Genomic DNA, 27,567 nt, shown 5'->3' on the forward strand with positions numbered 1-27,567 from the left:
GTGCCGCGTGACGTCACCGCGAGCTGAGGCCGCCCCCAGAATCCAAGAGGGCGGCGGGGACGAGGCCTAGTGTGGTGATAGCCGGCCGGGCAGGCGGGTGGGCTGACTGCCACCGCTGTCTCTCTCTCTCTCTCTCGTTGTTAGCAAGTTGGCACGCGTTGGAGGGGGTTGTTTCATTGTTTTATTCTCAAAGCTGAAGGTTCTTAAACGATTTTAAAGTTCCCACGTCCGGGCGATGACGGGGGAGGCCGCGGAGGCGCCCACACCGACCGCGCCCGCGGACGAGTGGGTGAGTCCCGGCGGCTGCTGCTACAACAACAACAACAACCACCACAACCACCACCACCACCCTCACCACCACCCCCACCACCACCACCCTCACCACAACCACCACCCTCACCACCACCCTCGCCACCACTACCACCCTCGCCACCACCACCGCCACCCTCGCCACCCTCGCCACCACCACCACCCTCGCCACCACCACCCTCACCACCACCACCACCACCCTCACCACCACCACCCTCACCACCACCCTCACCACCACCACCACCACCCTCACCACCACCACCCTCACCACCCTCACCACCCTCACCACCACCCTCACCACCACCCTCACCACACTCACCACCACCACCCTCGCCACCACCGCCACCCTCGCCACCACCACCCTCGCCACCACCACCCTCACCACCACCCTCACCACCACCACCACCCTCACCACCACATTCACCACCAACACCACCACCCTCACCACCACCCTCACCACCACCACCACCCTCACCACCACCACCCTCACCACCCTCACCACCCTCACCACCACCACCCTCCTCTGCCTCTCAGGAGTCTTGAGACTCGGTGAGGTTTATGTGGATGCGTTGATTGTATTTGTTCATCTGCTATGTATCTGAGGAAGGCGATAGCACGGGTTGCCCTTTATTCGTTACTGCAATAGCTACGGACGGTGCGATGTTATGCACAAATCAAATTGGCACCGTGCCCAATCGAAGCGTTGCGACGCACTTATTTAGACGATCTGTCCGGTAACGATGATCATGATGATGACACTCCGCGACAACCCACATGGGTTCACCCCGTATTCTTGTGCAGGGAGATTGAGTTCTCAGGTCCATACAGCGTACAGCCGTTTCAATACGGGCACAAAAATATGTGTCTATTTGTTTGTGTTTCTTCCTTGTGATGGGACTTCAAAGGATGAACGTTGATGTATAAGGGGCACGGGGTGACCAATAAGGTCTGCATTGGTCTGTAATAAGGCAAGGCACTGACAAGGGGTTGACAGGTATGTGATGATAAAATTGTTGGCAATGGCAGTGGTGGAGATTGTTACATTAACGTCAAAGTGTCTGCTCCAACGAGGTTGGTTTGAGGCCATACTCATCAGGGGGCTGATGATGATGATGGTAATCAGCATGGCTGGTGATAGCGATAGTGATGATTGGTACGAACCAGTCAAAGTCAATGCGTTTCCCAAGCTCGGTTGGCTTGGGGCGATGCTCGCCACGTTCATTAGGGGGACACGAGCTTGTGATACAATCCACGTTTCTGAGTCCAGGATTCATCCTTCCATGGGTCAGTCGCTGTTGATCTCTTTAAACTGACGAACCCTTATTTTCGTGTGTTTGCGAGTCCAGTACACTGACGTCAGAGCCATGCGACTGGTTCAAGAAAGAACATTGTTGTTTTATTATGGTTACAACACATGCCACCGTAACTGGGTTTACGTGTTTAGTGTACGGGATGGGGGGGGATTGCCGATACGGACATCGGTCGGATTGGTCTCCACGAGTCTGGCGACCGAGGAATGGGGAGGACCCTAAGGCCAAGATGATGATGGGTGGCTTTGGCCTGGCTGACTTTTTGACTAAAGAAAACATGTGAATGTGGAAAGGATAGGAGTAAAATGTGTGTCCTTTAGAGAGAACAAAAAATAAATATTCTGCTCATGAGCAGCATGAACATGTGCACATCCGTTATGCGCGGCGAAAGGGATGGTGGTTTAGGGGGAACAAGACACTCAGCCCGGCACCACTGAGATACAAAGTTGTTTGAACCGGGTTCTCCACTGCACCACGGTCTCAGTCCAGTCACCAATAACTGCACAAAAAAACATAGCTTTGTATTTTGTTTCTTTCACCCAATTAAGGTAACTTGCAGCTCTAAGAATAAAAAAAATACTTTATAATGAACATTTTTTCTGAGCAGCTACATGTGATAAAGTCCATAAACATACAGCTCTCAGGATGACTGTACAATGAAAGCAAGACGGTACTCTTTCGCCAGGGATGCTGCCATGGTATAACGGCTAGCCACATGACTTGCAGTTCATAGGTCGCTGATTATATCTCCCAGCGCAGCAGGTGAAACAAATAGACACTTTTCTTAAATCTCCCTGCCTCTGTCCACCAAACAGTCTAAATGGATATACCACAGTCGCTCGGCAGGTCATGTGTGGTGGAGTTCAGTACGGCTTGTTTTTCTACCTCTTCTAAAACTTGCGGACGGTGTGGAACAGTAGGCCAAATACCCTCTAAAGGGGCTCTTTCGAGCTCCCTCTCATTGCATGAGCAGGAAATTGCAGGGCTGCACCTTTACCTTTTGTAGTCTAATGAACATGTTTTTCATTATCCATATATTAGTTTGATCTGGGCTAGCCCTCCTCTCCCCCATTCCCCCTGAATAATCCAGAATTAATCATGATACTTTCATTATTATATAGCGTCATTCACGCTAATAGCATCCCACAATGCTGTACCTTAATTAAATATATTTGGACCAAATCCCATATACAACCACAACCAGGCAAATTAAAATCCTACTACCAAGCTACATAAAAAAGAATAATAGACAAAAGGCACAACAACACAAAGGTTATCACAGCAACTATTTCTCTGACGTCTTCTCAGCTGAAAGCCTGTGAATGATGGTGAACGTTGTTGTGCCCTGCAGAACCAACTGATAGGATGTCTGCTCATCGTGTGCTGTAACCTCCTTTTGAGCGGGGCGTTCTCTCTGCAGGTGAGTGTCACTGCGTGCGCGCTACTTGACACGAGGATCGCTCATCCATGATCACAATTATTAAAAAAAAATCATCCTTGACGGGATCCATTCTCGATTCCAATTGTCGTGGAATCTAAAATAAAATAGATTCCACTCTGCGATGCATAAACACACGCATTTTGACTCATGTTAAGCCAATGCACCGCCACCGAAGAGATGGAGTGATGAAATCAGCTAATTGTCAGGTGCTAGATGGATCATTAGATCCCTGGTGCCCAAGAGGTGGTGGCAGTTTCGAGAGGCCTTCATCCTGTGGCATTGCACAGTTCCATGTTGTTAAAATATTGGTTGATGAGCACAGAATTAAAGGAGATTTTAATCTGACTTCGGCATCTTGTGTAAGGGTTTGTTTCCAGGATGCGTATGGGTTAAAGGCAGTGGTTTGTGGTGTAACAACCCGGGAAATGTTTACGCTTAGTTTGCAGTTTTAATTCCGTGCACACTCGGCAAAAACGAAGCACTTGAGGGATTTTCTTTACGACTGACCACAGGTCACGGATAGTAGCAGGACTTCATATCAGCTGTGTGTGTCTAGGTCAGCGACTCACAAATATATCTCTGCACCTGGGGCACCACATGCAGTAACACCTCTCGCGATGACTGTGGCTACAACAGAGAGGCTTCTAGTCGCATGCGCCCCTACTCCAGTCTACCAGCGACCTAGAAAAATGTATCCCTGGACCGTAAGCATATAGCAGTATTGATTCACAGATTTAGCATAGATTGATGTGCTCAAGATGAATGCATTGAGATGTGTGGGTAAGATTTAATCATCTTTAATTCATGCAAATTACATGCTAATGTTACATTTAAGCTTGTGGAGCGAACAAAGTTGTACAAATGAGACAGAATAAACGATAAAAATATCCAAATTAAATGCTAAAAACGGAATAAAAAGGAGTTGAACCACGACTTCGCATTCTGCCAATTCTTCAAATGTTTACTATGACCCAAATGTTCACAATGACCCCTGACCTCACCCCCTCTGTCCCTGTCACCGACTGCCCCTTGTGTTCCTGACCTCGCCCCCCCTCTGCCCCCTCTCTGCTCCCCCCTCTGCCCCCTCTCTGCTCCCCCAATGTAGAAGAGCGTGCACGTGCGTGCCGGGCTGGGCAAGTGCGCTCACCCGTACGCCAAGAGCCCCGCGTGGCGCCTCGGTCTGGTGCTCATGGTCCTGGGCGAGACGGGAAGCTTCGTGGCGTACGGGTTTGCGCCCATCATCCTGCTGGCGCCCGTCGCCGCCATCTCCATCGTGGGTAAGACCTATGTGGACAAATCTTCCATCTTATAAGCTAGCTAGCTATAAGCTAGAATTGTCAGCTATAAGCTTTGCTATATATTTATATTTTTTACCAGGTAAGGCCCACTGAGCTGTGTAGCTCTTTTTCAGATGCGACACTGGCCACTAATGATAACTCAACGAAGTGGCTTATCGCGTGGAAATTTAGTGCAGCCAAATACTTGAAAACGCATGTTTCTAAATGTGGAGGGAAAAACCGGTGGACCCCGGGAGCAATCGACACAACCACGGGGAGAACACGCAAACTCCAAATATACAGCAGGCGTCAGGGTCTGGATCGAACCCACGACCTCCTGCATACCAGGCGAGGTAGTTAACATCTCCTAGCCATCGCGATGATGATGAGAGAGAGACATGCACACTCCAAATATACAGCAGGCCTCAGGTTCTGGATCGAACCCACGACCTCCTGCACACCAGGCGAGGTAGTTAACATCTCCTAGCTACCGTGATGATGATGATGAGAGAGAGACACGCAAACTCCAAATACACAGCAGCAGGCGTCAGGGTCTGGATCGAACCCACGACCTCCTGCATACCAGGCGAGGTAGTTAACATCTAACCACCGTGATGATGATGATGAGAGAGAGAGACGCAAACTCCAAATATACAGCAGCAGCAGGCGTCAGGGTCTGGATCGAACCCACGACCTCCTGCACACCAGGCGAGGTAGTTAACATCTAACCACCGTGATGATGATGATGAGAGAGAGAGACGCAAACTCCAAATATACAGCAGCAGCAGGCGTCAGGGTGTGGATCGAACCCACGTCCTCCTGCATACCAGGCAACGGTGATAACATCTCGCCACGGAGGCCGCTGTGTCCTTGGGCAACAAGCGATAGAGTCCTTCGTCTGTCTCTCTCACCGAAGAGCCGCTGGAATCGCATCCACGTTAGGCCTCTACATTTGAATACCTCCGCTGTTTTCACGTATGTCCTCCGCCTCTGTTGCCTACTGGACATCTGTGGAAATGAGTTTTATTGCTCATAGGATTCCTCCAGTATAAATATTCTGATTCTTCAACTATAGCTGTCATTGCTTTTTAGAGCAAAGCTCACACCGAATTCCCGTCACCCCATATGGGACAGAATGCGCTCCGGTCTCTGTGTTTATAATGGCTCTGGGCTCCCTATGGGGGACAGGCACAGTGTAATAATTGAAATGATGACTAGAAACTTCACGCTTTAATTTCCTCCCCCCATGAAGATGATTACGTTACCCAGATTTTAGATTATGTTACAAAGCTACTGGTCAACTCGCAACTCAAAAACGAATGGGAATGGAGTTTAAAATTGTTGCAAATCTTCTATGATTCATGTCGCAAAATTAAAATAAAATTTTACAAGGCCCTGTCTCTACCAGTACCTAAAACTATAGGCTACTAGATACACGATCATTTATAATAATGTAAGCAAATGTAATAATTGTCCCTGATGAATAATCATAATACAATTAGAATCGATTCATGTATTACGTTAACATATTAACTGTACCTATTTAAAGGAAGCCTAATCAGGTGACATGGTTTTTCTCTATTTCAGGATTCCCATTTGAAGCATGGGGATAACATGTGTATTCATAATGTTTCCTTATAAGCTAGCTAGCTATAAGCTAGAATTATAATGTTGGAGTAGACTGTATGATATTAACATTGCCTGATCTGGAAAAGCAATTGCCTTCAAAGAAATGCAGTGCAGGAAAACACACGGTCGATCACACTTGCGTGACAAAGTCCACGCCACCGCCAACGTTTGACAAGCCTTTGAATGGAAGGGGTTGTTGAAGGCTTCAGCAGGTCATAAATATATATACAGAGGTGTTAAACTATTCAGGAAGCTGCTGCGGTGTAATTTTTATTGCATTGGACTTAAACTAAAACTATAAACTAAACTGGTTTTGTTTTCATTTGTCTATTTTTACCAGGTGAGGCCCACTGAGCTACAGTAAAACCTTGGATTGCGAGCATAATTCGTTCCGGAAACGTGCTTGTAATCCAAAGCACTCGTATATCAAAGCGAATTTCCCCATAAGAAATAATGGAAACTCAGATGATTCGTTCCACAACCCAGAAATATTAATGTAAAAATGATTAATATAAAATACTTTTTTATATTTTTATTATTTAAATGTAATATAAAGTAATCACATTTATTAATTGCATTTAATCGTGGCTGGTGTGACGGAGACGAGAGAGAGGGGAGAGGAGGAAGGGGCCCATTGTTGCAGTACATTTACTAAAGAACAGTCACTATACTTGGACACAAAATAATAAAATGCTTTACGCACATACACGTGGTCACAACACTATAGTAAACAGTATACGCTGGCACGGATGTTGACTATACGAGTGAGGCACGTCGGCTGAGACCGAGCATGGGAGACGATTACCCACAATCCCGCTCAGTTGTGATCACGTGACGCTTGGCAGACAAAGCGTATACTGTACGTACTACTCGTATTGCAAGACCTCGCTCGTTTATCAAGTTATAATTTATCAAAATGTTTTGCTCGTCTTGCAAAACACTCGCAGACCAAGTTACTCGCAATCCAAGGTATTACTGTATGTATATAGCTCTTTTTCAGAAGTGACCTGGTCACAAAATGATAGCTCAACAAAGTGGCTCTGTTGAGCTCCTACGACCTCCCATATACCGGACGAGGTAGTTAACATCTCTTTGCCACCATGGCGCCCCTTGCAATCCAGAGGTCGCTTGCTTGATTCCATTTGCGGTTGAAACGATGGTGGAAGGTTCCTCAAATCTCCTCCCACCCCCTCTGTCCACCCGGTGGTATGAATGGGTAACACCACGGCTGATCAGAAGGTTGCATGCGGTGGGGTAAAGTGTGGGTACAACCACTTCTAATACATCCGGTCAATGTGAAAGAGTAGACCAAATACCCTCTAAAGTTTGTTCCAGTCGAGTTTCTTCTGCCAGCAGTGCAGTGAACAGGCTTTTGAAATTGTGTAACAAAGCAATCTAGATTTTTATTTAAAGCTTTCGTGACTGCCGGGATTCATATTATTGGTCCTTTCGGTAAAGTCACGTAGAAGGGAAATAATAAAATAAAGTAAAATGTATTAAACAATTGTTTTGTCTTTATTTTATTTTATTATTTCTCTTATACGTGACTTTACCGAAAGAACCAAGAATATGAAAGCAATCTAAGATTGATTTTAAATCTATATTTCTGAAATCCATGTAATAATAAAATTAATGTAAGATAGAAGATAAAAAAACAAGAATTTTGAAAGTACATTATGTAAAATCTGACATGAAAGCTTTGCTAATGGTAAACATTGAAAAAGAATCTTGCACATGCGCTGATTCTTCACCGCTTTCCAACGTGCGTTTGTCCCCAAAAGTATAGAAAAGTTGAATACTTCCTACTTGAATCAGAAACACTTATATTGAAAAAGGATTTTATCGAGAGGCAGAAAGAAAAACACATGGATTAGAGAACCTCTGTTAGTCAAAACATCATATTGACTTGGGAAAGGCAATTGGGCATGATTAGTAGAACATCGTTAGAAGGGTCAATGGCTGACGGGCGAGAATAAACGAGTGGCAGCCAAGGGTGGGAACACACCCGACAGAGAGCGTCCATCGTGGAGATGGAGCGATGTAATCGGCTCGTGTGCACTTTCCAGTTGGATTATTGCATTGTAGGACCACGAGCGATGTCCACAGCTGGGGGAAGCCTTCATCCAGCAGTGGAGTGATCATTAAAATAATAAACAAAAATTTGAGCGTCATTCATGAAAATTGCATCTCAAAACGCTCAGCGTTATAGCTGATGATGTTGATGATGTTGATGATGGAATCATGTCTTTCTTCCCCATTTGCCTCCACCACTTGCAGCGAGCAGCGTGCTGGGGGCTGTGTTCATGAAGGAATGCGTGCGACCCTTTGACGCAGCTGGTGAGTAAAATCGTCTGGAGTCTTGATTGTGTCTGAAACGAACGATAAATAATCAACACGGTGCGTTTAGTGACCTCAAGTCACCGCGCTGCACAAGGGGACGGTCGAAAGCGAGTGGTGGTCTGCGGTTTCAAGTACCCCGTCACCAACCCCCGCCACCGGCGCATTTCAAAATCACTGCGATGTCACATCGGCTGGTGGTTATACGTCATCTCCGCTCTGTGAAACTGGCAACCTGAGCTCGATTTTCGGCCAAGGCTAACATCGGTGACGAGTGATGTATGAACCGGTGCTAGCCACCCACCTCCCCCCACCTTAACCAATCCGTACTCACCAGCACGGTGAAGTATGGTCAAACAGGTCCCGTGATGACACATACCGCGGGTGTCCAAAGACAAAGTCAAAGATTCCCCGTATAGCCTTAACAGACTTGGGGCAAGTGCTGTTGGTGAGTACCTATGAAGGCTGGCACGGCACACGAGGGGGTGGGTGGCCAACACCATGCCCGGCCGCCTTTGTTTCCCTAGTGACGATGTTTACACACCACATCAGGTACTAATTTGAGGCTGAGTCGACCTAAGGGAGCCCCAGGACCGGTTCAGATGATCGTCACCGGTGTTGACCGTGAGAGGGAATCGAACCCGGGTTGCGAGTTTCGTAGCGCAGCGCGCTAACCGCCACACTACCACTACCCATTGTGTGTATGTGTCCACACATACACATACACGTGGACACGTGGGGCCAAATGTTTGCATGTCTCATAACAGAGACAAAAATTAATTGATTCTTGGCTCATGTCACAACCTCGTTTCGTTACAATTCATTGAATTGCTATGGGTTGGAGGGAATAGTTACACACTTTGTAAAAATACGACAAAAGAAATGAATTCCGGAATCAAATTGCAAGGCCCTTTCATGAAAATCCTTCCTATTTCTCCAGGCTGAATTCTTAAATCCCTAATAATAGAGACAATAACACATTGATTTTAGACGTCAATCTTAGCCCCGTATTGTTACAATTCGTGGAATTTACTTTGTTGAGGTTGTGGGTGTTGCTAAATGGTTACATGCCTCGTAAAAATAAGACAACATGGGAAAAAAATTTGAATCGTCATAATTAATTGACATCATCATCATGATCCATGGGCAGGCAGCTCATAGTAGGTGTTCAATGCACTTGTTGCCATGTGATTCCACTTTCCTCTGTCTTGTGCCAATATGCTCAAGTAGTGCCACATCTTTCTCTTACGTGGTCGTCAAGCCGTTCTCTGTTAGGTCGTTGACATCACTGGAGGCTATTATTGTCACTGTGCGTGCGCGTGTGTGCTTATGCGGACAGGCCCGGTGGTGGTGGTGGTTGGCGTGTACCTCATTGGCGCCTTCACGCCTAACACTGCGCTGGAGCTATCTGCCGCGGTGATGGTGCAACGCCTCGTGGGCTGGCAGTGCCTCCTTTATGTGGTACAAGAGTAGCGCTCTCTCTTCCACACGCTCTCCCTCTCCAGCACTGTCTCCAGCACGCTCTCTCCTGCACGCTCTCTCTCCCGCACGCTCTCTCTCCGCTCTGCCAACTGGGAAACTTGAAGAGACGTTACACTCAAAGGGGCTCATGAAAAGGCAATTGGCAATCGAATTACGTAATTACCCCTAATAGTTGCGTAATTAGCCAATGAGTTGTGGCGCGCTCGCCCGTATCAAATTCTTTCGACCACCTGTCGAGCTCCAGCCCACCGTGCTTACTGCCCTCTTAATAGTCCACTGCTGGATGAAGCGTAGACTAAACTATATTGGAGCCACATGCTTGCTCATGCCACTGCGGGTGATAAGGGCCCTTTCTAAAGGCTATTTGGCCTCCTCCATTGGCTTAATGTCTTGCAAGATGCGGGGGGCACCCGTGTTTTACTCGACGCCATCCAGCAACTCTGTCACGAATCGGAGCTCAATTGGCCACATCCACGTCTGGACAGAACAACCAAAGCCCCCCCCCCCCATCTCACTTGGTGATTTCCCCATTTCTGGTGGTAGTGGCATGGGTTCGTGCTTCGCGATGAATCGGACAGAATTGGTCCAACTCGCGAAACGGGTCCTGATATGCGGAAGCCGGAAGGTGGCAGGTGGCTTATGGAACTGCAACAAAAGTATTCCATGGTTAGTTAAACTTCTGAACTTTCAGGGCATTTTTTGTTGTTGTTGTTTTATATATTTATAAAGATTTGGCTTGAACAGATGGCTGCAGAGAAGCTCACGTGGGCTTGAAGAGAGAGCTGAGAAGAGTGTAGCCACTTCAATGTGCACAGTTGTGGCCACTTAACTGCACCCAGAGGCCTGCACTCAAGCGTAGCTAGCGCCAGTGATCGGCATTCCTTTAAAGCAAAGAGTGGGGAGCCTTTTCTTTCCCAAGGGCCGAGTTGGACTTTCAAATTTCTTTGGCGGCACGCAAATGAAACGCGCGCACACACACCCGTTGGCTTAGCGTTGTCCAAAAATAACTCGACGGACAATTAGAGTTTGCCTTTGCTGCGGTGACAAGTGACTGAGCCTTGACAAAATAACCCAACGCGGCGAACCGGCCGGGTGGGTCGGCGATCAGGCAAGTGGGCACACAATCGGAAAGATCCGAGCTTTAGTTCTAACAGTGGCTTTGTCGTGGTTAGCCAATAAATGTAAATGTAGGGGCTTTGCGGTGGCGGGATGCTAATTACCTCGCCTGGTATGCAGGAGTTCGTGGGTTCAATCCCGACCCGGGGGCCTATATATATTTGGAGTTTGCATGTCTCTCCCCTTAGTCGTGTGGAAAAATCCACGCGATATCATGTGGTAGGGTAAAGTTTTCCCCTCCATTTCGAATCTAAATGCGTTTATAGTATTTGGCTGCTATAAATTACCACGTGATAAGTCACTTCGTTGAGATATAATTTGTGACAGCCAGTTCGCTTCTGAAAAAAAGGGCTATATAGCTCAGTGGGCCTTACCTGGTAAAATCAAAATGGTTAGTTTAGTGGCCACGCGCCGTATGAAGTGAAGTTACGGGCTGGGTAGAGGCCACGGGCCCGAGGTTCCCCACCCTTCCTTTAAGATTGGGAGAGGCTCTGCTGCACCTTAAAACGCGTTCCACACACTGTAGGTGCCTTGCTGTTAGGACATATCTTAAAACCACCACGGCGTCTAATCCAGTGACGCGCGGTCATTCATTCATTCATACTTGCCACCATTACGTCAGCCCAGCTTTTCACACTTGGCTTGTCTCTGAATGCTCTCGCTAATGGAATGGACTTGCCTCCACATGACCTGCTCGCCAAGTATAACGCTTGTGTGTGTGTGTGTATATATACAGTATAAGTACTTATTTTGCATGGTGATTTTCGATTTAAAGCTTTCGTGACTGCAGGGATTCATCTTCTTGGTTCTTTTGGTAAAGTCACGTAGAATGGAAATAATACAAATAAAACATAATAAAATTATTCTCACGACGTTTCGGCCACAACGCAAGCAGCCGTTCTCAGGTGGAGAACAGGTCTGTCGAGGAGACAGACTCTGGCTGAAACGTCATGAGAATTATTTTATTATGTTGTATTTTTATTATTTTATTATTCTACGTGACTTTACCGAAAGAACCAAGAAGTTGCATGGTGATGTTACGTAACACACGTTATTGTTGCACGCTGTAACGTTTTAGAAAAATAATAATACAACGCCCTTTATCGAGGATAGCCTCACTAAGTCTCAAGACTTTTTTTGTTAAAGAGGGTTCCGCTGTCGTGGCATGTGCACGAGGTGGTAACACTCAAAGCGCCGCACAGATGGATAATAAAAATATCCATTGCTATACCACCATCTCGTAACCACTTTGCAGCCGAAGCCTGCAGCACCTGGTATTGGCAAACAATCTCCCATACAAATGCTAACCAGGCGAGATTCTGCTTAGCTACCGATGCCTCTTGAAATTGGGCACATTCAGGGAGATTTGGTCGTAGGTAAATATAATCTGCCAGCATGTCGCTGTAAATGCAACTAACTCACCATCTCCCTCCTGTGTCCTCCCTCTTGTGCCTGCCTCATTCCACACACACAAACACACGTATATATATACACACATCTCCCTATGCAATATTCTAATCATCCTCCTTGCATGTCTCCTCTCCCAAATATATCCTGTCTATTAAATTGCCCGTCTTCTTACCGACAACCACTTGCCGACAATGGCATTAAACACCGCATGGACGCTGGCATGCACACGCACGCGCACACGCACACACACGCACGCACACACACGCACACACACACGCACGCACAGTCAGTGGAGATGGTTGCCTTCAGCCTGCTGCTGTATTTTTACCGACACCGCGAGGTGCAGAGCGTGCTGATGGTGCTGGCGCTCGCCGCCCTTCTCGGTAAGAGTCCACCGTCCCTCATTGGTAAAGGTCTGTCTTGGAGTCAACGCCGGGATCCACGAGGCTGGGTCTGAGGTAGTTGCCTGGACGACACGAGGCCTAGCCGAGGCCCAGGCTGAGAGCCTGTTAGGAGGGAGGCCAGCGTTGAGACCAGTTGAGGCCTCATCATCTGGACTGGCTTATTAGCTACAGTGAGCAAAGCTCGGGGGGTAACACTCCACGCAGACTGCTTCACGAACCTTCTTGCTGTACTGTCATCTCCTGGCCGTTGATATTTCAAAGTGAAAGTGACCTTTTAAAATGGGCCTGTAAGTGGGCTGAATAACAATAATAAGAATAATGGGTGTTTTTTTTTACCCAGCAAAGTTTCACAAGACTTTTCTAAGATGGTCTTGCGTTGAGATGTTTGGTCAATTCCATGAATGAGTGTTTGGCTTCATGGTGGGATGAAAACCGGAGAACCTGAATGACAGCACGCCATACACGCGAGAGGATAGCTGCATCTCAAGTTCAGGAGACAGGCTCACAGACCCCCCCGGTACTTTCCATTCCCTGGCCACATCGCAGCCCAGTGGGTTAGGGAATTTGACAAATCTCTCTATGTGATCCACAAACCCTTACCCTTCAGGGCGTTGGTGTGCATCGCCGCAGCGTGTATAAAACTGAGAGTTGGCCTGCCTTGTTTTCCAAAAAAATGTCGTTGCCAGGTGTGGCTGTGATGTCAGGGGTGTGATTCGTGCCGAAAACACAGCTGCTGTTAAATTAATCGGTGTCGGCCAAACCCTGTGTGCAGACACTGAACTAAACTCTTGGGAGATCACTGGCTCAGAGCTTAAATCCAAGTAGCAGTCTCGTGATGTTTTCTTGTATGTGTGCATTTATGTATGTGTTCATGTAGGTGTGTCTGTGACTACGTGTCTTTGTGGGAAGCAGTGGTGTTGCGGTTAGCGCACTGCGCTACGAACCCGGCGATCCGAGTGTGTAAGCATTGCCAATCGGGAGACAAAGGTGGTCGGGCGTGGTGCTGGCCACCCACCCCCTCGTGTGCCATGCCGGCCTTCATAGGTGCTCGCTGACAGCCCTTGCCCTAACAGTCTGTTAAGGCTGCACGGGGGATCTTCGTCTTTTGTTTGTGCTGCACATACATGAATGCGAGTGCATGATTTAGCGGCTAAGGTTTCTCTTTCTACCGGCGCTTCCGTTGCCGGCACCTGCTTGTTTGAAATCGGTTTTTGCCGGGTTATATTCCACCCCCGCTCCCAAGGGGGGGGGGGCCACCGTTTGCCCGTCGGTCAGCCTTCTCATTGCCCCTTCTGCCCTTGGCATGGAAATTGAACACTGCGTGCCTGACATTGTGCAACTGACCGCTAGGTTACGCAGCCGCCTGCGTAATAGTGGTGGCCCCCCGAGAGCTGGTGGTTATAAACCGAGAGCAGCAACCCCAGGGCAGTGGTTAGCACGGTTGGTTACGTACGGTGCGAAAGAAGTTCAACACACATACATACCAAACTGCACTGGCTAGCTTGGTGTAGTGTGGTCAGATAGGTCAGGCATAATCTGCATAGCGTGGGGCAGGCTCTCATCTAGCAGTGAGTTTTTCACAAAAGGACTATACATGGAGTTCACTATGCCTGGCTTGAGCACAGGCTTTGTTTAATGGTATGGAGCAAGTCACTCGGCCAGTTGTGATAACGTTGAAACCCAAAGGTGTCGTGGATATGGCTTGTGGTTGTGAATGCCACAATGGTGGCTTAAAGCAGGCGTGGTTAACACATTGCGGGTGACGCGGATGACGTGGGTGTGTATCATGTCCTTGTTTGGCATGAGCTACACAGGTAGCATGGTTTGTGCGGTATGGGTTAGCATGCGTGGTGGATAAAGGTAACAGCTTGCATGGTGTGTGTGTGTGATGTTTGTGTTGCATGGGTGTCATGGTTTGTGATATGTGTGGCATGTGTGGTGTGGGCCACGTGGGTGGCGTTCCGCGTATGTGGGCGGTATTGGTCCTATTAGTGTGGGTGACCTGTGCGTGCATGGCGTGTGTGTGTGTGTAACGGTGCCATGCGCAACGTGCGCCCGTCTGGTCGTGCCGCGAGCTTCTTGGGTGGCGCTCGCGGCGGCCACCACACGTGGCGCCGGTGACTTCTGCGACTCTACCGACGTTGCATCGTCCGACGCGCGTGTCTGCGCGACGTGTGTGCGACTTGCGCGTAGGCTCCGTGGCCGTGATCTCCATGCAGGGCGTGGCAGGGATGCTCGTGTTGTCCGTGGCGGGGAGGATGCAGCTCACCTACCCCATCTTCTACGTGCTGCTCGTCACTATGATGAGCTCCGCCTTCTTCCAGGCTGAGTGGGTGGCGGCGTTCACGCCGACGATCACACAAACACAAATGCTGCCCACGCCGCACCGCTACTAACTGCTACCGTTGTCACTCACGTGGCCATCACACCCACACGCACAGGTCACGCGTGAAAACATTCACACCACACCAACGGGGCTCCTGGTAATACGAAGATCGGAAGCTCTTGCCATAGTAATGGATCGTGTCTAAAACACGCTCAGTCCTCGCTGAAAGGGTCCCATAGCTACTCCAGTCCTTGCGACACACCATGCTACCTCATTCCAGTTTCACCAATTTCATTATCATCATCGTCCATCCTGTCCCTGGCCATCGGCTTATTAGCGGAAATTGGGCCGGACAAAAATTCAGTCATGCTCTAGAATCGGCATGATCGCTTGGCTCAATCTCAATTCCGTTCCATCTACTTTTACCGCTGCATCTATCGATCCAGTATTCTGTCGTCCCTTCCACCATTGTGTCCACGTCACCGAGGGTGAGATCCTCGTCCGGATTCGTTCTCGTTGCGTGCGGGAACCACTGCAATGTTATTCCCTTGACTTTGTCTAGAAAGGTTGATTTTACTCATAGCCGTGTTCAATCTCTGTACATTCAACTCACCCACGGTTGAGTGCAGATTAACAAGTGGCTACGTGCGGCACACGCGTGATGGTTGTGAATCACGGTCCGCTTGATTTTAGAGATAGCTAATTAATTTGAATCGGCCTATGTCTCTATGAGACGCACAACACACAATATGTCAACGTCAATCTGAATCGATGCTCTCTGCATCACGAACGCATGCGTACTGGCACACAGGATGTCCATCTAGATTTGAATCGGCGCTCTCCTTGTCACATATTGCTATTGTTTAGCTATAATGAGGCCCCTATTGTAAGTTATGACTTGGGCCTATCACGGCTCGGTTCAGGCTTGTCTGTGGCTCAATTCAGCCAGCACAAAGCCACGCTCAGCTAGAGTTGGCTCTGATCGTTGTCCCGGCCGCGCTCGAGATTTCCATGAGCCGAGCCTGAGTCGAGCCTCAGCCAAGCCATGGCTGAGTCCACTCGCTCATGCGTCTTTGGAAGCAACTGAGCGGCTCCAGCCTACAATGAACCTGACCGTTAGAGGCAGAGCCAAGTTTCAAGTTTCATTTCAAGTTTCATTTATTAGGTATAGCCCTGTGAGCCATTCGGTTTTAGAATCGGCTGCAACCGCAACAAACAAAAAAACAAAAACATGAACAAGAAAACATCTTAAAGTGACTATGTGCAAACAGAAAATCCAAGAAAAGACAGCAAAATATTGCAGAAAAAGCACCGTACACCAACACTGTTGTGCAAAAATCCCAGTGGGCCTGGGCTAAGAATCTGGCCCTGAGTTTGTATTTGAGCAGAGAAGATTGGTACTCATGGAGAGCGACATGCCTTTGTGGGTCACGAGCAACTGGAGTTCTAGAAGCTCTGTCAATGTAGGGTGCGGTACACTGCGTTCTGTACTAACTGAACTCGCTGGCTGGCTAATCGAGCATTGTAATCGTAATGGAATGTTAATATGAAATATAAAACAATGAGGTAAGTTTGTAATTAACGGCTGCTAGGCTACTCATTGCTATGCCCAGGGTAGATTTCCATTTGTCCATCTGAGAACACTTCACATGTCAAGAAAACGAGGATACCCCTTACTCAATCAGTACCAAACTCGCCACACAGCTCACCCACAACAATACTAAACTCTATAGTTATGCAAGGTTGGCCATTCCACACTTTGTTCAAAAATATTGTTTATCACAATATAGCATCCTTGGCATACGTCCATGAGAACACGTGCACTTGAGTGTAAGCTGCCATGCCAAACTCGTGTGTCGCCCGTACGTACGTTTCCAACTGAGTCTGAAAGTGTTTATGCATCAGCTCTCTCCGTCCGTAACTGGGAATGAGGTGGGGTGGGCGGCGACGGGTCTGACCCAATATGAACCAAACTTTACTGGAACGTGTCGCTGTTCGGGACTTGCCACATCGATCTAACGGGGTTGCCCAAAACCTGTAGACCGCAAACCGCAGCGAAGAGCACAACGTTGCAAATATGCGCAAGAGCATGGTGTCCCTTTGGGCTATCTGCATGTTGGAAGCGTTCCATAGCTATTGCATTATTATGTTAACCTCTTCATTCGTGTTGCCAGTGAAGAGCGACTGTTAGTCGAGACTCGGTTGTGAGTGATTTAGCCATTCAATTGCTTCGTTTGAGAGCTGTGTATATATGGGACAATGCAAAGATTTACATGGTCCATGCTTAGGAGTTAGTAACCGTATTCACGCAACAGTCTAACTTGTTTGTACCATCACATCCCCTCGCAAATTGGAGGCCCTCTCCTAACCGGACCGGCCTGTCGGTTTGTTCGTTCCTGCAATCCGCAGCTTCCTGTGGCAGGCGACGGAGCAGTTCGGCTCCACTCGCGTCATCCCCATCAACTACATCTTCTCCACGATCAGCTCTGTGGCTGCAGGTAAAAACTCGGGGAGTGTGATCCGTCGCACCTGGCTGCGCCGGCATCGGCAATCCCCGTTCCGAATTGGCGGCAGGGTGGCGTCGCAGCGGGTAACGCTTGTGCCTCGAAGCGAGAATGGCCCGGGTTCGATTTCCGACTCGGGTGCTGTTCTGTGTGGACTTCTCTCCCTGTTCTGTATGGGTTTCCACCTGGTTCTTCAAGGAAAAGACACTCCTATACTGAACGCTCGCACTATGTAGCGCATCGCCTTGTTAGAGCGAACGACCACTTGGAGGAGAGATCTCAGAACTACTTTTGTTATTCCTTGAAGTTACATTTTATATCCACACGCCCTGCTACAAAGACATGTTCTTCACATGGCAGCGAAACAGATTTTGTTTTTACCATAGTAAAAATGCCACATTAATCAATAGATTATTTTTATGCGCAGTCATTGGGTCACCAGTTTTTGTAAGACTACCATCTCGCTGCACTTGACAACCCAGTTTAATCGCAGGCGTCTGAAGCCCCGATTCGAAAAGCAAGGTCTAAGTGGTGGTGGTGGCTCGTAGTTCTGACCTCTGAGCCACCTGGCCACTTCCCTAGTGTCAGCCTTAATAGCAGTGGGCAATTTAAAACCTGGCACGTGCGGCTCAGACATGAGCACACGTCGCAATGCAATTACCAAGCGTATGCAATTTCACTTGGTTGGTAAAACTGTCAATTAAAGAACGCATTTTATTTCTCAATCTCTTGGTTTTTTTTGACGAGTAGACATTGCAAAATGTTGTCTTGATTTTCATCATCAGCCAATGAGCAATCCACTGCTGGATGAAGGCCCCTCCCCACAGCCGTCACCCTCTGTCGCGCTCACGTGATAACAGCGCTCATCTGGTGCCTGTGCACGAGCTGGTTTCATCGTTCTGTCTCCCACGCTGGACGGCTCATGTCATGCTCATTCCATTCCTTTCGGCTGCCACTCCGTCGCTTGTTTTTGTTTTTTGTTTGTTGTGGTTGCACCCAATTCAAGAGCCAAATGGCTCACAGGGCTATACCTAATAAATGAACTTGAACTTGAACGTGTCTCAACCACGGCAATGATCCCTTCCAGATGAAGTGTCGTGACCCCAAGGCTGATGGAGACACAGAATGGAGATCTGCTTATTCAGAATGAGTGCTGTTGCAAATGATATCTCGTAAACCAGCAGAATTTGTAAAAACAAGCCTGACTCCGCTGTTGAGACCCAGAAAGTTCAAACCGGTCCAGCGTTTGCTGGCTTAAACAAATGCTGCTTGTTAATATTGGTCTCGAAAGCCAAGAGTCCAATGGACTGATAACATTTTTCTTTATATGTAGAGACGTCGAATGAAACAAGAGGATGTCTCCAAATCTGGCTGTTGCCTGATGAAGCTGGTTGTAATTACCGGCAAAACGTCGTACTCAGCTTGTAAATGTTGTGGCTTTGCTCTCCAACACACCGGTGTGCTGTACTAGTGACGAATTGGCAAGTTCTGTTTACATGACAACCCTTACTAGTTGGCTGTGTCGGGTGGTGGCGGATCTAACCCAAAAAACCCTCCATTATGGACGATAATTAAGTTCTGCTTGGAGGTGCTTTCTCTTTTCTCACCAGTGAATGTGATGTCGCTAACTTTTCTACATTCTCTAATCCACGTGTTTATTTTGTTTTACTGTAACTGGAGGTTGAAGCTGGGTGGGAGGCAGTAGGGGTGACGGTCTATGAGGCATTATTGCACCCCTCCTTGAAGATTTCTTCTGGAGCTGCCTATATTTAATGTACCCCGAGTGAAAACACTAATTACCAAATTTCCATTTCGTATTGTTAACGCCGCATGATTTGCCGATTGCAGGAGCATTGGTGCGTCCTCCCTTCTTGATGGCGTACTTGGGATTTTAATGAGTTTCAGATTTTATTGCAGCTTTACAACCTTGCATTTGCGTTTATGTAAGATGTGCTTCGGGCATACGATAATAGTAGGTACAGCACACAAATCCGTTATCCCCTGGTGTGCGCGCACGTGTGTGTGTGAGTGAACGAGTGTGTGTGCGGCTCATTGCGCTGCGAACCTGGCGACCTGAGTCGATTTCCAACATCAGTGATGATATCTGAACCGCTCCTGGGCCTCGCCTAGGTAGACTCAGCCTTCAGTGAGTACCTGATATGTTTAAACGTCACTACTAGGGAGGCAAAGGCGACCTGGCATGGTGCTTGTCACACCACCCCCTCATGTGCTATAGTGGCCTTAATAGGTGCGTGCTTACAGTACCTGCCCATACAGTCTGTAGGGGATCTTTGTCTTTCGGGAGCAGTCATGTAGTGGTCAGGGCACTGCGCTGCAACCCATTTATCTGACTTGAATTCCTGGCCATGGCTAACAAGAGTGGCGATTATCTCAACCCATCCTGGGCCTTTGCCATGTCAACTGTGTGTGAGTGTGGGAATTTTTGTATTTGATGCATGTGTGTGGTGTATATAAGAGTATGGGCGTCCATGTGCGTCCATGAGTGTGTGCTTTTCTGCGTGTGAGATTGCTAATAAGCTGACCAAAGGGTACAGACTATGACGATGATGATGATAATGACCATATTCTCCAGATTATAAGGCACACTATTTTCCCTTCTATTCGAAAGCAAACTTTGGTGGTGTGTATGTGTAAGACCAGATTTGTATAACTTTATTGACACTGGGCACAAGTTTCAGGAGCCTTTTTTTTTTCCGGAGCACTATTACTAAGAGCGCTTGCCCCCAGCAGTCTATCCAGACTAAGCGTGTGGTCGTTGTGCGCGTGATTGTGTGCGCGTGCGTGTTTGTGTGTGTGCTTGTCACAGGTGGTATCTTTTACCAGCAGTTTCACGGTGCAGCCCTTCTCAATGTCCTCCTCTACATCCTGGGGTGAGTGACGGTTACGTGGTGGAGCGCCGTTTCCATCGCCATCTCCCGCCGTGCCATATATCATTTCTCGAGTGTATCACCGTTTGCCGCGACGCAGTGTGAATGGCCTAATGAATCGCTGGGCGTGACTTTATAGAGTGGAGAGGCACTGAAGGGGGAATAAACCGTACTGCATTTGCTTGCCGATGCCACCACCAGTGTTGCTGTCGCGGCATTAGCCACCGACCCCGTCGTGTGCCGTGCCGGCCTTCACAGATGCTGCCCGCCGTAACGGCACTTGCCCCGACAGTCGGTTGTACGGCTATATACGGGGGACCTTTGTCTTTGTGTGATGCCGTGCAGGTGCCTGCTGTGCGCTCTGGGCGTGCTGCTCGTGACGCGAAACCGCGGCAAGACGCCATCGCCGTTCCTCACGGCCGACTTCACCGGTGAGCGCCACGACGATCGACCGTTGCGGACGTGTTGTAATACTGGATGAGGGCCTCCCCACGCCATGGCAATCTTGGGGGTTGTTTGGCCATACTTCACCGCGTGGGGTGGGTGCAGTTTAGTGTTGTTGCGGGAGCATATAAGTACAGTACAATTGATTCTACTGCACTCCTTTCTGCACACCGTGTAGCCCCACAAACCCTATCACAGTGCGGTCGTGCTTGGTGTTCACTCGGCCAAGCACGACGTGCCAGGCTCACTCGCTGCTGGGCTTCTGAGATGTATCTAGATCGGGCGCATTGTACATCGTTTGCTAATTGTCCGTTCATTACACATCGTACACCGCCATCACTGCAGCGCGCGCTTTCGGATGCGGTTCTGCGGCCGTCTTCCGATATTAGGAAGCCACTGGAGTTATGCACTTTTAAATCATCTAGATTGAGAACTAATTTCTTTAGAACTGCTTTTCGTGTTTAGTTTGTTGTCTTTCCCCCACACCTCCGATTAGCACATGTGGCTACGTATGGTTGCGTACGAATCTCAATATACATACACTTACCTTTTCCAGTGCAGTTATCGCTCACCAAGTATGTTTAGACGTATGTTGAACTTCTTTCGCATCATACGTAGCCAAACGTGCTAATCGGAGGTGCTGGGGAAGGACCACAAACGAATCACAAAAAGCAGTTCTAAAGATTAAGTCTTTAATTTGGTATCGTGGTGTTGTGTAGTGTACAGTGTTTGGTGCATAGTGTAAGGTATAGTGTATAGTAGTGTAGTATAGCATGTATGTTGAACTTGTTTCGCACCATACGCAGCCAACCACGCTAATCAGAGGTGTGGGGGAAGTACAATCACATGACGTGCGCGTTTCTCTCTCTCACTCGCCCGTCGCCTGCGCGTGTCAGGCGCGACCGCGGGCCTGGCTGCGGCGACCCCCGACCCCTTCGCCTTCTCGTACCGCACGCTCGTCAAGGAGGAGCGCGAGCGGGAGCAGCAAACGGCGGCGACGTCGCTGCCGCCCCCCGAGTCCGTGCTGCCCCCCACGGCGGGCGCCTACAGCTCCACGCGGCATTGAGTGGGTTGGGGGCGGGGGGTGGCGGAGGTGTAATCTTGGACGCGCTGTAGAAATGTTTGCGACTGTCTGCTTTGCCGACTTGGCAGTGTGAGAGCGCTCAAGGCGGGGGGGGGGGGGGTGAGGCGGGCTGCGTTAGCAGTGGTGAATGAGCGCAGGTCGGAAGCACGGCCTCGTTTCCGTCGTGATCATCGCTGCCTTTGCCTACATACACCTTGGGTACGCTAGGCGGTCGCGGAATTGCAGCGTTGGGACGCAGAACCTGCAAATTGGCCGAGTAACGACGCGTCAGATCGTCGGTAAGCATCGAATGTTGCGCTCACGATTACACGCGTCGGGTTGTACGCGTGTTCGTATCGATTTTCTGCATCCTATCCAATGGGGTTAGCGTAACCCCTGCAGCCACTAGGGGTCGCTACACTCACTACAATGGATGAGAACAAAAAACAGTGGATGCGTGAATGGAGTCGTGAGCCTCGATCGAGACAATCGTGTCGAGAAGAGGAGCCGATTGCTCAGTACTGATCATCGCACACGTGAACTCGAGCATTTGTTGGGACTTTTATCTTTCGTAAGAGTTCCTTTTGCCGAGCAGATTGGCACGATTTGCACAAGAACCCATCTCTTATTCATATTCTTGAAGCTTTCAATCAAAATTTAACCCATCTCTTCTTTGTAGTGTCTAATTTCATCCGTACTGGTAAATCCGTGGCTGTTGTATCGCCCAGATAACGAGGTATATAAACAAAAGGATAATATTTTGAAGCTGTGGCCTGCCTCCGCTCAGAAGGATGGCCATTGCCCAGGAAGTTAAAGCAACTCTTAATTGAGGCCAATCCGCACGCTGCTGGCATGAGTGTTGATACAGCACAGGTGTCCGCCGTTGTTCTGTGCAGCTCTGCGATGTGGTTTCCGGGTTGTGTTGTTTTGCCACGATGTCCGACGTTTTCCTGCTCGAGTTGAGAGCCTTCAGCAGCGGTCCTTGAAAACAACCCAAAAACACATCGGAGAGCAATGTCAAGGCATTTTAAAATTTTATTTCAATGACAATGCGCCGACGTCTTCCGTCGCTGGGGGAAAAAAACATCGGCACGGAAGCACGTTTAGGAAGTTTTTGTTCGCATTTTGAATGTGGCCCCACGTTGCTGATGATGACGACGACTGTGGTGATGATGGCCAGGAACAGAGTTGGCTTTCCCCCTCATCCCCCTCCTTGATACCATTTGCGCGGTCGAGTCTCGGAAGCGCTGAAGGTTGTGGCCTGGGCACACGGCTTCAATGCGATCCAGGTGCCGTTACACAGGGTTCCATTATTTTCATTACCTGAGCGTGCGCGCGTGTGCGTGGGAGTGTGGGTAGGCGCCCACTGTCGGCACTTGCCCCCAACAGTCTGTGAAAGACTATTGGAGCAATCTTTTGTATTTTGCATAAAAGCGGGGAGTCGTGGCGCAGTGGTTAGCGCACTGCGCTACGAACCCGGCGACCTCGGTTCGATTTTCGACCACAGCTTCCGTCAGTGGCGAGTGATATCAGAACCGGGCCTGTTCCTCTCCTAGGTCGACTCAGTCAATGAGTACCCTGGTAGAGTGTGTAAACAACGTCCGCACTGGGGAGACAAAGGCGGCTGGGAGTGGTGCTTGCCACACCACCCCCGTTGTGTGCTGTCGTCCATAACGGGTGCCCGCTAGCAGCACATGCCCATCTTTTAAAGGCTCTACAAAGGATCTCTGTGTGCATAATAGTGTGTGTGTGCGCGCGCGCGAGTGTGGTGCAGTGTAGTTTGTGCACGCACATGTGAGAGTGCGGTGTGCGTGTGAGGTGAGCGAGCTTCTCGTGCGTGTGGCGAGCGTGTGTGCGAGCGTGCGTTTGTGCCTTCGTTAATACGTGCGTGTATTTTTGCACAGGTGAGCGAGCATTACCGACCGCAGTGTGCTGACTATTTTTTTTATCGTTTTTTTTTTGGATGTGGGGAAGGGTGGGGACAGTTCTGACTTAAGAGCCCCGACCCTCAAATTCGGTCCCCAATAAAAAAATTATGCGGGGCAACGCAAGCGGGTGTCGTCGCCATCGCCGGTTGATGGCATTCGATCGCGAACGGCTGCTGCGCACCAGCGCGGTTTACGCAAATCGCCGACGGTGTTATGTGCGAGCGTGAACGTGGACGCAGTGTTAACATTTTTCGTTCGTTGGACAGAGATCGCGTGTTTTTTCGAGTCGACGTGCGAGGGGGAGGACGCGTGATGAGGAATGCAAAGGGGGGGGGGGGGCGGCGGTGGGGCGTCCGCGTCGGAGAGTGCGAGCGGGGATGCCGGACGACGGGCGTCTTGTGGAAACGCCGCTCCGGTTGCACTTGAGTGGCGCGCAGCTTTGAGCACGAGTCGAGTGAACTCCGCGTTGGGTGTCCCGGTCCCGTGACTCGCGGCGGCGGCTGCATTGATTTGGAATGTGACGGCAAACGGTCGGGTAAAGGATCGTCAGTCCGGCAATGCGATGTGGATTGACGTGGCGTATGAGCGGGTCCACGTCTCGTGGTGCTATACAGCCCACCGCGGGCTGATCAAGAAACCCGTAGACTCGCATGCAGACCTACGACTCGTAGGGATCCCAAGAATCAGGCCCATAGACTGACACAAACACCCATAGACTTCCATAGAGACCCATACATTTACATAGAAACCCTCAAGTGTGTATTTATGTAGTGTATAAATATCACCACCGTCTCAAGACACTGTACAATAACATGGGGCAATGTTATATATATCGAGTTGATGGAGGCAGTCGGTCATAAGCAGCGGAATGCGAGGAAGGTATTGCACCTTGACTTGAGCTGGGGCAGGGAATCGACAGCACGAATGGCTGTGGGAATGGAGTTGAATACGACGAGAGTTGATTCTTAAGAGTTAATGAGGCGTGCATCAAAATCCAATGTTTACAATTCATTCGACATATATGCAAACGGAAGCCCTGCACGTCAACGGAGAGATATTGAGACAGCTGCGAGGCGGACACAACAAAGGAGTATTTTTAAACACGATGAACGCAAACCATGTCTGGACAGAATCGTAGCCCTGAATCGACGACGATGACGACGACGCACACCACTGTTGGGACTCCCACCAGGGCAGTTGTCCTGGGAAGCAACGTGGACGTTGTTGCTCCCTTCTGATAAAGAGAGCGTCAATACCCGTGCACGCGCGTGCGCACGCGTCGTCTGTTGAGTTGCCGAGGCCTTCCCCCTCGCTAACACTCGGGCTTTAAGGCAGTGACAGGGTGTGTCCCATCGGTCGTTACCAAAGTGTGGGAAAGTCTGGAACAGAAGTCGCTCGAAAAGAACTCTGAGGTGGCTCTGTGGGATCTGCTTCCGTGGGCCATTGTTGAATGAATACTTAGTCCCATGAGGTACTACCATTGTCCGGTTTTCATTCTCAAATCAAAATGGAGAGCTGGAAATGCGACACGAGGGGGGAAAACCAAACGTAGCACGGACGGATTTTCTTTTTTTAGCAGATCCACCTAACACCATCAGGTCGGTCCACGTAAACAACAGTCTGCTCACAGACGGCAGAAACCAGGATTCAAACCCAGGTTCGCGACGGTGCTTGTGCGGCGCTCTGACACCCCCGTGCCCCCCCCGCCCCCCCCCCTTCTTGCCCAGCTCGACGATCCGTAGGTGAGTGCGACGGTGCCCGCTAGCGCCAGTCTCAGTACCTGGGGGCGATCCGAACTCTCCGAACGGAGCGTGACCGCCTCTGACTTTTATCGCGTAAAATTCTGTCGCGGAGAATTTGAAGACTCGTTTATTTAAAGGGACACGCGTTGAAAAAAAAAAGCAGCTTTTGTAAGTGAATATATTTTTTCCCAAAGCATTTCAATTGTTTAGAAATGTGCTTAATTACTTCGTTGTAAAGGCATTTGCTAAAATGGGACAGTCTATTTATCACTTGACTGACAAGGTGTCACCATCACCATTGACAAATGAAAAATGTTACACGAGCAGAAATAAAAAACAAACGTTTACCTTTCGATTTAAAGCTTTCGTGACTGCAGGGATTCATCTTCTTGGTTCTTTCGGTAAAGTCAAAGTACGTGACTTTACCGAAAGAACCAAGAAGATGAAACGTTTACCTGTGTCATTAACGCAGCCTTGCAATGGACTCAAACTGGATAACGCGTTTTGAGATGCAGCTTCATTCAGATGCTATACGAATAGAAATCGTATCAATTATTTACACGTACAGGATATTGTAATTAAAACGCGTCTGTTTGAGACCACGAATACAGCATTATTGGAGGGGTGGTGCCATCCCCTGGTTGACAGGGGCCCTGGTGCAAGGAATGAAATGAGGGCCCCTGTACAATTTCGCTGCCTCTTCATCGTCCGGGCAGCTGTGGGCCCCTTCTGGCACGTGGGGGGTGCAGTTGTACGGCCCGCACACTGGGTAGCTTCAGTTTTTGTTGTTAAATAATAGATTGACGTTCCAGGCAGAGCAATAAGAGAGCGAGAAAAGAGCACTCGTGATTATGATGACGGTGGTGGTGGTGGCTTTATTTTCAGTCCGATTGCACTTGCATTCCAATGAGTTTTGTTTACCTTTTAACCTGTTCGCGCGTTAATAATTGTTATTTATGCTAGACTTTAAACCGGTTGAAGCTTTGAAAAGTAAAATGTTGATGGGGAGCAACAGAGGCTTTAGATGTGAAAGCCGAGAAAAATGCTCTACAGAGTGCAGTTTGCTCCTAAGCAGCTGTCTAATTTCTCACTCGGCATTTTTTCCGAAACGCTGCGAGGCTCCGAGTAGTTTCTTATAGGCATAAGGCACTACCACTACACCACCAAGACACGCCTCTCCATCATACTATATTGTTGTACCATGTGTTCCTATCATCCTGTGGGGACAGTAAGGTGAGATGGATGTGGCGTGTGACCATTTAAGCCGCGTTCCGGAATCTTCCGGTCTGAGATTAAGCACTGCTTTTAAACCTCTGGTGTGTTTTTGTTGTTGTCGCCAATGTATACAACTTATATTACTTTTTTGCGCGCTTCGCGGTTCCACTTGATGACGGTTTGCTATGAATGTGTGCAATCCACAGCAAACAATAAAAAAAACAAGCATCTTGTTTAAACGACACCGTGTTCATCATCTCCTTGCTGGCATTTCTCCCTCGTGGGCCCTGCCGTCTGTCCAGAGTCGTTTCGTGCGCGCATTCACTGACACGGAAACTTTCGCCCCCACATATTAAACCTCATTTGTATCGCCGTTTTGGCTCAAACAGACGTTTGTTCAGTAAAATTTTTGCGTCTCGCAGAGTAAAACTAAATCCGATGATTGGATCTGTGGTGCCATCAGTACTTGGTCTGGACCTCCCCGAGTTCAGCTTAGCCATAAATGGGTAAATGTTAGATGAGTAACTTGGTAGGGAATGTAGCGGTGGTGCGGTGAATAGGGCACTGCTATGTACTCGGCGACTTGGGTTTCAGAATCTTTATACTGGAGAAATCCGATGAGCTATGAAGCTCTTTAACAGATAGGTTTAATTCCCGGTCACAGGTAACAGTGGCGTGCGAAATCTGAAACAGTTCCAAATACCCCCAATTATCAACCCGATGGATAAAGTTCCGTGGCATA

General features: G+C 48.8%; 1 protein-coding gene across 1 annotated transcript; it reads left to right on the forward strand.

Moving 5' to 3' along the window:
* LOC144938542 (NIPA-like protein 2) lies at positions 1–27,069 on the forward strand. The gene is made up of 11 exons (XM_078866462.1): positions 1–289; positions 2,971–3,039; positions 4,166–4,337; positions 8,244–8,303; positions 9,643–9,764; positions 12,598–12,694; positions 14,909–15,044; positions 17,451–17,539; positions 20,373–20,436; positions 20,779–20,864; positions 21,774–27,069. Exons 1-11 carry the CDS (start codon positions 236–238, stop codon positions 21,941–21,943), a joined length of 1,119 nt encoding a protein of 372 aa, XP_078722588.1. The 5' UTR covers positions 1–235; the 3' UTR covers positions 21,944–27,069.
* The last annotated feature ends 498 nt before the right edge of the window (positions 27,070–27,567 follow it).

Source organism: Lampetra fluviatilis, chromosome 22 (assembly GCF_964198595.1).
Source record: "Lampetra fluviatilis chromosome 22, kcLamFluv1.1, whole genome shotgun sequence".
Lineage (NCBI taxonomy): Eukaryota > Metazoa > Chordata > Hyperoartia > Petromyzontiformes > Petromyzontidae > Lampetra > Lampetra fluviatilis.